The sequence below is a fragment of the Oncorhynchus gorbuscha genome, linkage group LG14, assembly GCF_021184085.1.
Source record: "Oncorhynchus gorbuscha isolate QuinsamMale2020 ecotype Even-year linkage group LG14, OgorEven_v1.0, whole genome shotgun sequence".
In the NCBI taxonomy this organism is placed as follows: Eukaryota; Metazoa; Chordata; class Actinopteri; order Salmoniformes; family Salmonidae; genus Oncorhynchus; species Oncorhynchus gorbuscha.
In genome coordinates, this window is record NC_060186.1 from 56,027,118 (window position 1) to 56,041,911 (window position 14,794).

The 14,794-nt window shown below is 47.0% G+C and overlaps 1 protein-coding gene across 4 annotated transcripts in view; it reads left to right on the top strand.

Annotated features, from left to right (window-relative positions):
- Positions 1-14,202, top strand: part of LOC123995163 (centrosomal protein of 170 kDa protein B-like) — a 28,867-nt gene extending 14,665 nt beyond the window's left edge. Inside the window, exons 7-20 of one of the 4 annotated variants that reach the window (XM_046298567.1) lie at positions 489-593; positions 765-1,292; positions 1,394-2,670; positions 3,013-3,201; positions 3,628-3,736; positions 3,826-5,604; positions 9,213-9,471; positions 9,618-9,789; positions 10,042-10,080; positions 10,672-10,809; positions 11,062-11,150; positions 11,273-11,366; positions 11,480-11,531; positions 11,730-14,202. In XM_046298567.1, coding sequence (XP_046154523.1) covers positions 489-593; positions 765-1,292; positions 1,394-2,670; positions 3,013-3,201; positions 3,628-3,736; positions 3,826-5,604; positions 9,213-9,471; positions 9,618-9,789; positions 10,042-10,080; positions 10,672-10,809; positions 11,062-11,150; positions 11,273-11,366; positions 11,480-11,531; positions 11,730-11,986 — 5,087 coding nt within the window. In that variant the 3' untranslated portion in view covers positions 11,987-14,202. The remainder of the gene's footprint in view (positions 1-488; positions 594-764; positions 1,293-1,393; positions 2,671-3,012; positions 3,202-3,627; positions 3,737-3,825; positions 5,605-9,212; positions 9,472-9,617; positions 9,790-10,041; positions 10,081-10,671; positions 10,810-11,061; positions 11,151-11,272; positions 11,367-11,479; positions 11,532-11,729) is intronic. The other 3 variants (XM_046298568.1, XM_046298570.1, XM_046298569.1) reach the window with 3 other exon arrangements.
- Positions 14,203-14,794: the final 592 nt, after the last annotated feature.

Sequence of the window (14,794 nt, forward strand, 5' to 3'; positions counted from 1 at the left end):
CTGCCTAAAGGACTTCCACTGGATGGGTTGGACACACTGGATGAAATACTGTGTCATAAATAACACGCCTTATGCGTGTCTGATGTTAGCACTTGTCTTGATTAGCATCAAAAGTTATAAAAAGAAACCCTGAGTGGAAACATGGGTTGAATGATGATAGGGTATGTGAAATAAATCTGATACTGAAGAAAGAACAGATTCATAGGGTGTGATATCTAACATACTTTATCTTCATTTGGGTTTTCTACCAGTGCTCCCATAGTATCTAGCTTAGAGATGGATTCTAATCATTTTCCTGCAGTCTGATGATTTTATGTATTCTAGTGGGGTAAAGACAAACCTTGAATATTCTTCCTCTAAACTCCCAGTGGACCAATAGTAGATGGATGACTGCTGCAGTTCCGAAAAATTACTCCTCTCTCATTTGGCTGTGTGTGTGTGCTTGCGTACGTGTGCGTGCGTGTTTGTGTGTTTCCGTGCATTTTCAGAGGCTCCAACCTCCCGACCCACCCCATTATATGGCCAGCCCTCGTGGTGGGGGGAGGAGGATGCGGCCGGCAAAGGACAGCACAGGCCAGAGGAGGGTCACCCAGGTCGGTCCCACGTTACTAGAGGTCCTTTCCCTCAAATACTCTTAAAACTTTGGAAATTTCAAGTGAAAATGTTTCCAGTTCCTTTTTAGGGAATAGAGATGAACAAAACATGGTTTGTGGTTGTCCTTTAATTTGCTTGTTGGTGCTAATTGGTGCTTTATCCGTTTCCAGAGATTCCAAAGGAAGGTTCAGGCTTAGATCCAGAGGTGAATGGCTCCCTGTTAGAGTACAGAGACAATCAGGGCAAGTCCATCTTCCCCTACCACCGGGAGCCTAGCTACTTTGAGATCCCTACCAAGGAGTTCCAGCTGCATCCCAAGTCCCTGGGGGCAGAGCTCCATGAGATCCCCACCAAGGACACAGACACGCCCTCTGCACAAGCCCCTCCCACCCCCACCACACCCAGTCCCCCTGTGGTGCAGAGCCACGCCTCCTTCACCATAGAGTTTGATGACTGCACGCCAGGCAAGATCAAGATCAGGGACCACGTGACCAAGTTCTCCTCGCGCCAGAGGAAGCAGCAGCAGCAGGCATCCGGGAAAACTCTGGCCACCACACCCACTGAGGTGATGTCAGCTGAGTGCAAGGTGGTAGATTGGTTGGTGCACAGTGATGTCAGAATGATGAGGAGACGTCCCACGTGTGACGATGTTTACAGTGTCAAGAGTGACCAGGCCGTCAACATCAAAAGCCTCAAAGGTCAGAAGGGTACTTTTAGATAAATCTTTTATAGAAATCTGTAAGGGGTTGGTTATTTGTTCCCTGTCCCTTATTTGCGGTTTGAATGGTTCTGTTTCTAGGACACCACCATGACGATGGGACCCAGAGTGATTCTGAGGACCCGGTCTTAGGGAAAGGGAAGCGAAGCAAGTCACACCACCGGGTCCAGTCGCAACATTCGATCCAGTCAAAGGGTTCCCTGTCTGAGCTGTCGGAACCGTCACAACAGACAGTGCTGTCATACCAATTAGTCAAGTCACAACACACACAGCAGACAGTCCAGTCACACCAATTGATCCAGTCTGAGCAGTCAGTTATGTCAGTCCAGTCACACCAGACAGTCCTGTCAGTTCCGTCGCAGCAGTCAGTTTCGTCACAAAGGTTACTTCAGCCTCAGTTTTCCCCTCTCAAACTGACCCCAGTTTCTCCTGTGGCCCCTGAGAGGCCCCTGTCTCAAAGCCCGCCTGAGGCTCGCTCCCCCACCATGGGTCCCTCTAAGCCCGGCCCCCAGGAGCCCCTCACCCAGCAAGCCTTCATTATAGAGTTCTTCGACGACAACCCGCGCAAGAAACGCTCGCAATCCTTCACGGCCAATCCTGCCCACGCAGACTCTTACTCAGCCCTCAAGGCCAAGCTGGAGCGGAGGAAGGGTGGAGAGAGGCCAAACTCCATGCACGGCCACATCCCTCCCACCCAACAGGTGACTGTTCCTCTGAAGAGTCAGGGCCACGGCGGGTCCCAGAGGTCTAGCTCCCTGAAGAGAGAGAAGACGGAGGAGCCCCTGAGTGGAGGCAGTGCCTCCTCTTCCTCCGGTTCTGGGCCTTCCTCTCGCACCTCCTCTGGCATCACCATCAAGCCGTTTGGCAGTGTGGGGAAGAAGACCAAGCTAGCCCAGGAGTTTGCAGCAGAGTTCCTGATGAAAGATACAGTCCACAGAGCCTTGTCTCCCACCAGGGATAAGACGTCTCCTCCTCCCATGTCCGCTCCCCCGGTGATGGTGATGTCACCCTCTCGCACCCACATTCCGTCCCCCTTAGACCCCCCTTCCTCCGTCTCCTATCCCTCCACCCCCTTGCAACCCACTGCGCCACGTTCCTACTCTCCAACTCCTGCCCCTCATTCCCCAGTCCTAGCCATCTCCCACTCCCCCTACCGCAGCCCTGTCCAGACTGCCTCCCCAGCCCACTCCTTGCCCCCTCAGATGCCCCTGGGTCTGGGGTTGCGTGGGGTGGACCCTAAAGCCTCCAGGGTGGTGAGAAATGAGGAAGAGGACAGTCTGAGTGATGCCGGCACATACACTATCGAAACAGAGTCCCAGGACAAAGAGGTGGAGGAGGCACGCAACATGATCGACCAGGTGAGATTGTAGTAGCCAGAGGGTACTCATTCTTCATTTTTAAAGTCTCTGCCACCACCATTATATTTTGGGGTTGATGGTGGATCTTTTCACATGAGTGTAATTATTGTATGGTAGCTTTTTGGATTCTGACATTAAATGCTATGATTCTAACAAGTGGTATAATTCTACAATAAACCATATAATGCCTTGATGACAATACCTTGACGGACGCATGCTTTGAACATCCTCCCCCTACCCAGTACCCCCTCCCAACCCAGCCTTCCTTCTTCCCCTTGCAAAGTCCCATTGTCCAATCTCTTCTCCTACCCACTTCATGCATGCTCTGTCCCTCCCTGACAGGTGTTTGGGGTTCTCGACTCACCAGAGTACAGTGGTGCCGGAGTGTATAGACCCATCATTAATGATGGCAAAGACGAGCTGGCAATGCTCCGGCCTAGGGACGATAGTACTGTGGATCAAATGGCAGCAGTTTCTATGCATGGCTTTAACCCAGCCACCCTCAGTGGGGCCCCCTCAGGCCCCATCCAGGTAACATTACCGTCCTACGCTACTGGAGAAATTAGGGATCTAAAACATTTGCATGTTCCACCCCAAACTTATGCACGTTAATTATTTGTCCTGCCTTGATACTCCCTTTGGCTTCTACAGTGCCTCTCCTTGCAATGGAAGGAGATTGAAATTATAGTTATCCTTCAACATTGTGCTCTGTGTAGTTGTATGTGGGTGGCAGGGTAGCCTAGGGGTTAGAGCGTTGGACTAGTAACTGGAAGGTTGCAAGTTCAAATCCCAGAGCTGACAAGGTACAAATCTGTCGTTCTGCCCTTGAACAGGCAGTTAACCCACTGTTCCTAGGCCATCATTGAAAATAATAATTTGTTCTTAACTGACTTGCCTAGTTAAATAAAGGTAAAATTTTAAAAATGCAACCCCTTATCGTTTCCTCCACTGTTTCAGGTGCAGTCTGCTAACAATGCAGCACAGGAGGAGGGGCCTAAGTGGGTTTCTCGCTGGGCCAGTCTGGCAGACAGCTCTACTCCACCTCAAGGGGAATTTGCAGAGGGAGGTGAGATATCTGCAACCACTGACCGCTCTGCTCAGAACTTACGTGAGAAAACAGAAAAAAGCATGAATTAAAATGTTTCTCTTTCCTAGATGTGCAGTTGATACCTAGCCACAGCATGGATAACTCTGAGTTAGAGGGTAGCCAGAGTTGTAGGACCAGGAGGCTGCTTCCCCAGGTTCCACCTGGAGACAGAGACAAGCCAGAGAGCCTCAACCCCAGCATCCTGATCTACCCAGGTCCTGAACCCACCCTGGAGAGGAGTAGTGGTACACCCCGGCATCAGGACAACACTCAGAGTCTTTGTGTCCAGGAGGATGTAGACCCAGACAGCCTGAGTGACGCCAGCCGCTCTGACGATGGCTCTTTGCTGGAGAGGACCAGGAAGAGCCAGGGGAGGAAGAGTGGCGCTACCTCGCCCGGGGATACTGGACCTCAGTATAAGGGTCAAGATAAGCTGTCTCCGACTCAGTCTACCAAGTCCACCTCCTTTTACATTGGGTCTGAGGATGGCAGCTCAGGCAAGCCGGACCTGGCCCGAAGCCCTATTCTGTCTCAGGGGCCTGAGAGGGGGCGAGACACCCCTGCCAAAACCTCCCCCACCACCATCCTCATCAGGCACCTGAGCAGCCACGAGCCCCGGAGGTCGGGCGTAAAGCCTAACAACTCAGCCCCCAACCTCCACTCCCAGCAGGACAAAGACTCTAAAGACCCCAGTAAAGACATCCTGGGGTCCTCCTCGTTCGTCAGGCAGGAGAGTTTCACCAAGGAGCGACCCAGTGATGATGTCCAGATCAAGAGGCTCCCACACATCTCCAGTCACCCCACCTTGAGAGACATGGAGCAGAGAGAGACGACCCAGGACCCACAGCCCTTCCTCAGGGAAGAAGCAGACGCTGTTCTCTCCTCTCTGGAGGTCACGTTCCCTTCCTCAGGCTCCGGACGCAGCTCTAAGAGAGGAGGCTCCTCCAGTCACATGGACGACTCTCTGTCTGGGGAATCAGATGTGGATACAGCCAGCACCGTCAGCCTGGTCAGCAACAAGAACACCCCTGTCACCACAGGCCCTAAGAAGAGGATGACCGTCGGTGGCTTCCAGAAGGAGAGATCTTCCTCCAGTCAATCTGTCCAGGGGAAGGGCCACCGCCAGCCCACGGCCCGCGAGCGTCTGTCAGAGAAACGCCGCAGCCACGTGGCAGCCAGTGATAACTCCAGCAGCAAGGCCGAGCAGGCCAAGCGCTTCCAGATGCGGCGCAGCGTGGGGAACCGTGGCTCCCTGGACCTATCAGAGGGCCAGCAGGGTTCTGGTCAGCACTGGCCTGACACTGCCTCTGACCATGACACCGGTCCCCGCCCCACCAGCCGTAAGAAGAAGCTCATAGCGCCCCTACAGAAAGAGGACAATGGGAAGACCGCCAAGAGTGCAGCACAGCAGGCACTGATCCGCTCCAACAGCCTGTCAGCACCAAGGCCCACACGGGCATCCATGCTGCGCAGGGCACGTCTGGGAGAGACTTCTGACAACGAGGGAACTGAGACAGACCGGGGGTCCCAGAACTCAGACCACATTGGTGCCTCTAGCAAGGTGTCTGCTGATGGGAAGAAGCTCCTCTCCAGACTGGACATCTTGGCCATGCCAAGGAAGAGAACAGGCTCCTTCACTACGCCTAGTGACAACGAGTCCTCCACTACGACCCCTACAACCCGGCCTGGCTTCTCCAACAGGAGTGCAGAATCAACTGGGCCTATCAGAAAGACATCAGTGGGTGAAGCAGGGGCCAAGCAGGGGGCCACAAGAGGGGTCGGAGCCCCCGTGAAGCAGCTCCTCACCCGCACACGCTCCAACGGGGCTAAATACTCCAGCACAACCAGTGAGTATTATAGTCACAGTTCCCATCAAGTAACTTGCTCAAAGCACTGCAGAGAACACATTTTCTATCCTGAACTGTAAATCATGATTTAAAGGTAATATACTCTGTCATCAGATTATTGAAACAGAGCCTGACACTGAGTTGAAGTGACCTTTTCCACCCTTCAAAGTGAATGTGACTATTTGTCCTTGGTGAGATGCATGCGGGTATGCTGTATTGTGGCTTGTCCTATAGGAACTCAGTGTATTCGCTACGAAGCAGTGTGATGATGCCCTCTGTTGCCTGCTGCCGTTTCCATAGAAACATAGCTCCTGACCGTACATCATCACACAGCTATTTTTTGATGTGCATGTAAATGATTGTTAAACAGATTTGGACCCATATTATGCATACAGTGCATTCTGAAACTATTCAGACCACTTCAATTAATCCACATTTTGTTACTTATAGCCTTATCCTAAAATAGGTAAATATTTTTTTCCCTCAATTTACACACAATACCCGATAATGACAAAGTGAAAAACATTTTTTATATATATATATATATATATATATATATATATATATATATATATATATATATATATATATATATATATATATATATATATACACTGCTCAAAAACATAAAGGGAACACTTAAACAACACAATGTAACTCCAAGTCAATCACACTTCTGTGAAGTCAAACTGTCCACTTAGGAAGCAACACTGATTGACAATAAATTTCACATGCTGTTGTGCAAATGGAATAGACAACAGGTGGAAATTATAGGCTATTAGCAAGACACCCCCAATAAAGGAGTGGTTCTGCAGGTGATAACCACAGACCACTTCTCAGTTCCTATGCTTCCTGGCTGATGTTTTGGTCACTTGAATGCTGGCGGTGCTTTCACTCTAGTGGCAGCATGAGACGGAGTCTACAAACCACACAAGTGGCTCAGGTAGTGCAGCTCATCCAGGATGGCACATCAATACGAGCTGTGGCAAGAAGGTTTGCTGTGTCTGTCAGCGTAGTGTCCAGAGCGTGGAGGCGCTACCAGGAGACAGGCCAGTACATCAGGAGCCGTGGAGGAGGCGGTAGGAGGGCAACAACCCAGCAGCAGGACCGCTACCTCCGCCTTTGTGCAAGGAGGAGCAGGAGGAGCACTGCTAGAGCCCTGCAAAATTACCTCCAGCAGGCCACAAATGTGCATGTGTCTGCTCAAACGGTCAGAAACAGACTCCATGAGGGTGGTATGAGGGCCCGACGTCCACAGGTGGAGGTTGTGCTTTCAGCCCAACACCGTGCAGGACGTTTTTAATTTGCCAGAGAACACCAAGATTGGCAAATTCGCCACTGGCGCCCTGTGCTCTTCACAGATGAAAGCAGGTTCACACTGAGCACATGTGACAGACGTGACAGACTGGAGACGCCTTGGAGAATGTTCTAATGCCTGCAACATCCTCCAGCATGACCGGTTTGGTGGTCGGTCAGTCCTGGTGTGGGGTGGCATTTCTTTGGGGTGCCGCACAGCCCTCCATGTGCTCGCCAGAGATAGCCTGACTGCCATTAGGTACCGAGATGAGATCCTCAGACACCTTGTGAGACCATATGCTGGTGCCGTTGGCCCTGGGTTCCTCCTAATGCAAGACAATGCTAGACCTCATGTGGCTGGAGTGTATCAGCAGTTCCTGCAAGAGGAAGGCATTGATGCTATGGACTGGCCCGCCAGTTCCCCAGACCTGAATCCAATTGAGCACATCTGGGACATCATGTCTCACTCCATCCACCAACGCCACGTTGCACCACAGACTGCCCAGGAGTTGGCGGATGCTTTAGTCCAGGTCTGGGAGGAGATCCCTCAGGAGACCATCCGCCACCTCATCAGGAGCATGCCCAGGCTTTGTAGGGAGGTCATACACACTACTGAGCCTCATTTTGACTTGTTTTAAGGACATTACATCAAAGTTGGATCAGCCTGTAGTGTGGTTTTCCACTTTAATTTTGAGTGTGACTCCAAATCCAGACATAAATTTGATTTCCATTGATAATTTTTGTGTGATTTTGTTGTCAGCACATTCAACTATGTAAAGAAAAAAGTATTTAATAAGAATATTTCATTCATTCAGATCTAGGATGTGTTATTTTAGTGTTCCCTTCGTTTTTTTGAGCAGTGTATTTTTTTTGCACATTTACTAAAAATAGAAAACAGAAATACCTCATTGACATAAGTCTTAATGTCTTAAAAAATATATAAATATTAGGAGGAGCAATGTCGGAGTGGCATTGACTAAAATACAGTAGAATAGAATACAGTACATATGAAATGAGTAAAGCAGTATGTAAACATTATTAAAGTGACCAGTGATTCCATGTTATGTATACAGGGCAGTACCCTCTAAGGTGCAGTGTTGAGTAACCGGGTGGTCGCTCCGAGACAGGATTATGTCGATTCACAGATCTGGGGAAGGGTACCAAAACATTTCTGCAGCATTAAAGGTCCCCAAGAACACAGTGGCCTCCATCATTCTTAAATGGATGAGATTTGGAACCACTAAGACTCTTCCTAGAATTGGCCGCCCGGCCAAACTGGGCAATCGGGGGAAAAGGGCCTTGGTCAGGGAGGTGACCAAGAACCTGATGGTCACTCTGTGGAGATGGCAGAACCTTCCAGAAGGACAACCATCACTGCAGCACTCCACCAATCAGGCCCGTATGGCATAGCTGCCAGACAGAAGCCACTCCTCAGTAAAAGAAAAAACAGCCTGCTTGGAGTTTGCCAAAAGGAACCTAAAGGACTCTGAGACAATGAGAAACAAGATTCTCTGGTCTGATAAAAACAAATTGAACTCTTTGGCCAGAATGCCAAGGGTCACATCTGGAAGAAACCTGGCATCATCCCTACGGTGAAGCATGGTGGTGGCAGCATCATGCTGTGGGGATGTTTTTCAGTGGCAAGGACTGGGAGACGAGTCAGGATCGAGGGAAAGATGAATAGAGCAATGTACAGAGAGATCCTGGATGAAAACCTGCTCCAGAGCACTCAGGTCCTCAGACTGGTGTGAAGGTTCACCTTCCAACAAGACAACGACCCTAAGCACACAGCCAAGATAACAAAGGAGTGGCTTCAGGACAAGTCTCTGATTGTTCTTGAGTGGCCCAGCCAGAGCCTGAACTTGAACTCAATCGAACATCTCTGGAGTGATCTGAAAATAACTGTGCAGCGACGCTCCCCATCCAACCTGACAGAGCTTGAGAGGATCTACAGAGAAGAAATGGTAGAAACTCCCCAAATACAGGTGTGCCAAGCTTGTAGCATCATACCCAAGAAGACTCAAAGTTGTAATCACTGCCAAAAGTGCTTCAACAAAGTACTGAGTAAAAGGTCTGAATACTTTTCAAATGCACTGTAGATGGTGTATTACGTACTTATGTTTCAGTATCAATATTGTGGAGTAATCCCAAGGGTCTGGCAATGAATAATGTTGTTAATGTGAATGACTAGTCTACTGTTACGATCTTCCTATCTGAGAATTTTTTTAGAGTGTACTATTTTATTTTTTCTGGGAGGAATAATCCTGTAATTTAATGAGGTTGGTCAAATGAACTCTGCTGTTTTCTGGTAGGTTCCCGTCGAAGGCAGAAAGGTTCAGACTATACCTCCACATCTGAGGAGGAATATGAGGCCAGCTCTGGAACCCCCAAACACAAACGCTCCTCCCACACGTCTGCTGCCACACAGACCCCCCGGGCTCAGAAGGAGAAGGCTGCAGTAGCAGCAGTCGCTCGGTCCAAGTCCGGCTCACTGGAGACTGAGGAGGACGAAGTCCAGAATGAGACTGACCACTACCAGAACTGGACCACACACAGCGCCGAGATAGCAAAGTAGGGTGACATAATGGCACTAACTATGGGTTGACTGTGTATCACCTGAAACCACTTACCGAGCCTCATGATTGAAAGCTGTGGAACATGCATTCTGTACGTATGTATTTTTTAAATGGCCGTGACTTGTGTTTGTGTCTTCCCAGGCTCAGTCAGGACTTGGCCAAGGACCTTGCCATTCTGGCCCGTGAGATCCATGAAGTGGCGGGTGACGGGGAATCCCAGAGTTCCTCTGGAATGGGCACAAACCCCTCCCCAAGCTCGGCACCCAACACACCCGGGCCCGCCTCCACCATCCCCATCTCTAGCCGGGAAGAGGTGTGCCCGCCCACTACCCATAATGCACTTCAAATATGCCCTTCTGGCCTGTACCTCACATTATTTCCATCCTGTTGTAATGTTCCAATGCATAATACAATGGCACTGCAGCCTATGGGATTTTTTTTTTTTAAACCAATGTGCCACTAAATATTTTACATCAATATTCTGTACAGGCTCAGTGACAAGTGCAAAGGATCCCTTATCATGTCTTAGATTCTCATGAGCATGTCTCTGTTCTCTACTGTACAGAGGCCATATACATCTTTGCGAGGGGTCCTCCCATCTCAGGTGCACACCTCAGATACTTTAGACAGTCTCTCTCTCTGTCTCTCGCTGTCCTGCAACGGTTTCTATTTCTTTCCCTTCACCTCCGTGCTCTCACACAAGTCATGCTATCATCACTAATCCAAACACTGGTATTTTGTTGGATTGTCAAGCTACAGATTCTTATATTTTATGACACTGGGATGTTCTATGTTTCTAAGGACCTTCTATGGTGACAGCTTTTCAGGAACATAAAACCTGCCTGCCACTGTCTCACTACAGACTTTCACTGCAACTCTCAATGTAACAGGCACATTTTCACATTTCACTAATGTAACTTTGTTCCGGCTTGTATCCCAGCAAAACTAAAATTCACTGCTCACAGTTCAACTGCTCTCACCCCTGCATGTTGCCTTGGAGCATGTGATCACAAAGCACTAGTCACTCTGGTTGATTTTTCTCTAGGACAGTAAAACAAAGATATTCTTACTTCTTATTCTCGCTGTGCCCTTGAAGTACAGTAGAAGGCCTTGAGGCACTGACTCCCTCAGTAGTCATGGTCATGTCAGTTGTTCAGAAAGGGCGGACCATGCACTGATTCTATTCTCTTTCCAGCTGGTCCAACATATCCCTGAAGCCAGCTTAAACTACCAGAAGGTTCTACTATCGCCAGGTTCTACCGCTGTCATGGACCTGGATCCTAACATGAATGACCAAGACCCAAGCTCTAAGCCACGGTGGAACCGTGAAGAGGTCACTTTCCTGTTAACACTTGTTTGTCCCTTTTAGAATAGTACTTTCACTACCTATCAATGATTTGGAAACCTAGGAATATAACAAATAGCAAAGCTGGCTCATGCATAAACAAACTGGCCCTCAGGCTACACAAAAGGATCTGTTGCAGTTAGTTTTGGTCTGCTGGGAATTAGACTAAAGTATATTTAGGAGGGTGAAACTACTTTGGGAATACTTGAGTGTTTGACGTCCGCCATTTTCTCCCTCCAGGTGATTTTGGACAATCTGATGTTGAACCCTGTTTCTCAGCTCTCTCAGGCCATTCGGGAGAACACAGAACAGCTGGCTGAGAAAATGAAGTAAGGGAACTTGATGTACCTCAGAGCTCTCACCTTGTGTTTCTGTTAAATAGAAAAGAGCTAATCCATTATTTCATCTCTGCTTGGCTCAGTTAGATTATACTTAGTCTTTTTTCCATCAGGGTTTTATTCCACAATAAGACTGAGGCCTGGGAGGAGATTGAAGCGAAGATCAATGCTGAAAACGAAGTACCCATCCTAAAAACATCAAATAAGGTACAACATTTGCCAGCCACACATCTTACATTGGTAGACATTTTGGTGTATAATTGAGGTCATCATATATGGGGAAATGTTTAATTGTCATCATTTTAATTCTACTCTCACAGGAAATCTCCTCCATCCTGAATGAGCTGAGAAGAGTACAGAAACAACTAGAAAGTAAGAGTTACACATGGCTTGTTTTTTTGTTTGTTATAATCTTCCTAAAATGGATTGGGAGTGTAATGTTGAATTGCTTGTCCTGAACGGCCTCATATCTGCATAACATATTCAGAACATCTAAATAAAGCTGAAAGCTTATGATCCAGTTAGCCAATGAAATTGAATAGAACACTGAATGTTACTTTGGTTCTGTAGTGATCAACAGCATTGTGGAACCTGGTGGAGCTGGCATTGGGAAACCTAAGGTGGCAGTGGTGGCTGCTGCTACTTCTGCTGGACAGGCCACCAGGTCCCCCTTACGGCAGAAGAAAGCCCCAAGTAAGCCCACTGGGCCTGGAGACAGACAGCGTGGGGCCAGCCCCTCTACCAGCCCCACCACCTCCAAACACAACACCAACGAAAGCACCAAGAGGTCCACTCGAGGACACAAAGGGGCAAACGTTGTGGCCTGATCAGTGATCCCAGGGCTCTGCAGCATCTCTTGATGGTTATAATATAAAACCATCATGACACAGTATACTGTACATGGGTTTTGACTGGTAAAGGTGTAACTGAGTAGCGCTGTTTAGAATTGCTTCTTCCACATTGCACAAGCTCAAGTAAAAGTAGGCAAAGCTGGGTAAAAGAAGTGGTAACTTGTTGCTTGCTTTAAATAGTGGATTGTGGACAAAATCATGTCCATATGCCTTGTCTACTCTACTCTACTATGTGCGATGTGTGGTTGCCCAGTACTGTAGGCTTGGCCTAGTCTGGGTACCAGTCTTTTCAGCTAACATGCAGCTCTTAGCCACTCCTGTCATTTGGCAAATGATATGACTGGCAAGGAGTGGAATGTTATAGCTGATCAGACAGCAACCATGCTAGGTTTGGCAAGATGACCAAGATAAGACAGGCTACATCCTTGCCCATTCTTTGTTACCATAGTGATGATAATCATAATAAAAAAACACTACTAGTTGTCCATGAGAACATGTGCTGGACTGCTTCAATATTATGGCAGAATTAGAGTTATGTGCTTGTCTTGTAAAATATGATTAATTAAATGTTCCTGAGCGACTGGGACATTTTACTGCCTGGCAAAAAGCTACTGCTGAATGAACGGACCACCACTCTTACTTTTTTAAAAGTTGATTGTCTGATCGTGAAAATTCTGAAGATGTGTTCTATATGAATGTTGTGTGTAGAGAATGTTAGGATAGTGTATCAGAATGTTTGAGATTCCAAATAAATACAGTATACAATAAACAGCATCAGAGGGAGGGGAAAAACATACTTGGCAAAATATTTTCATATGCTGTCATTTTGAATGAATGAATTTGTCCATTTTGTCATTCTCTACCAAGCTTTGGATGACGCTGTATCAATGATGAAGCTTTATGGTTGTGATTTCATGTTATTGGCAGTGGCACTATATTTCTGTCAGGGTAGTCGATAGTATGGTACTGATGTAGCTTCTTCTGGTCTGTCTGAAGGAGAGAACGCTTAAGGATTCAAGAGTGAAGCGATTAATTAACCTAGATGCTTCAAATGAGTAAATTGCCCCAAATTGACTGTATCGTGGTGTGCTAGCTTTGTAAAAGGTAGAATGGAGCAGTTCTTTATTGTCCCCTGTATGTGTGTGTGTCACAGGAGGTTGGTGGCACCTTAATTGGGGAGGACGGGCTAGTGGTAATGGCTGGAGCAGAATCAGAGGAATGGTATTCCATTTGCTCCGTTCCGTTATCATCAGCCGTCCTCCCCTGGTGTGTGTGCACTAAGAGCACTTGTGAGTTCTGTATCTGTTGTGTGCTGAGCCAATGTCACAGTTTATTCCCGCCGTCTACCAAGGCAGCTGGGATAGGTGGGAATGTGTGCGAAGAATGCTTTATAGATGTAAGTTAAAGAATAAGAACTGACAAAAAAATATTTTGTGAAAGTGCATGTGTACCATAATTATGTAGTTTAGTTGGGTTCAGGCTAGTTCACCAAATGTGCACTTTTTCATTGAGATACACCTCATAACCCATGGGTGGAACTGAAAATAAAGCAGTACCTTTAATTAAGCAGTAAATACAATGACTTGTGGCTGAAATGTAGATTTCACAATGTTTTAACTTTCAAGGGCAGGCTGTTTTAGGGTAGTGCTTATCAGTTTGATTTCTGTCAAGTACTTAAGCCTACAACAGACCATATCTATGCTAAAAGCAAAGCTTTTTTTAACAATCATTAGTGCCATGGTGTTCACTGACCTTGAAGCCATTGAGAATGTATGGATTTGTCATCTACCCAGAACAGACATCTGACTATCGCGCTGATTGTCACTTCTGCTGCTAAGGGTGATGTCAGCATTGAGCTACTTGCTTCTAAATATACATTTTGTTACAATGCATGCAACTCAAGTATAAGCTGTATTAAAAATTGTTTTAAAAAATTACTGCAAAGTGCAAACCAAACTTTATGTGAATATTTGTCAGGTATATGTCAAAAGTTTTTTTTTCTTTCTATGACTGAGGTTATGGTCAGACTGAAGGCTACAATGTTGTTTCTAAATTAAACGGTTATGTTCTTCCAGATTTATTTAATTATTTTTGTTGTACTGAATATATTTATAGATGTCATGGACCAGTTTGTTCATCACCATGAACATTGATTTGTACCATCATATAATTTGTAATAAACTGATTTCAGTCATAAATGTATTTTATTCCAGATGTTATATTCAACAAAAAGTTGATGACATACAGAACAATTACACTAGTACACTACATCACATTGTTAGTAGACGGTACATTTTGGGAGGCAATTTGTCTAATGTTCCAGCTTAAAGTGAATGCAACAGTGCTATTGGTCTGGGTTTTCCAAGACTAGCATTGTGGGTAGGCCTACACTTTGGGAAGGACTTGGGAACAAAAGGTCAAATCTTAGATTTTTCTTGTTCTGATGGGAGGCATTGCAACAGAACTGTTCAAATAGACTAAACCTTCTTGGGTCATGGGCATCACATCACACTGTGGATTACAGATGTCTTGGGCCAGTCCCACAAGTCTCAATCTCTGCTACTGTATTTGACAATAGCTGTCCAATGATTCCCAACCAAACAGAAATGTAGCAGTTTTGTCAATGATGTTATTAATTGATAGCCTAATATTGCCTCGGGTGTACAAAGCATGGGGCGAAAGGTAGCCTACCAGTTAAAGGAGAGCCTCCAGCCGGAGGGTTGCCAGTTCGAATCCTGGGTTTGATGGAAAATATCAGGTGGTAAGTAAACTGGCAACCGGAAG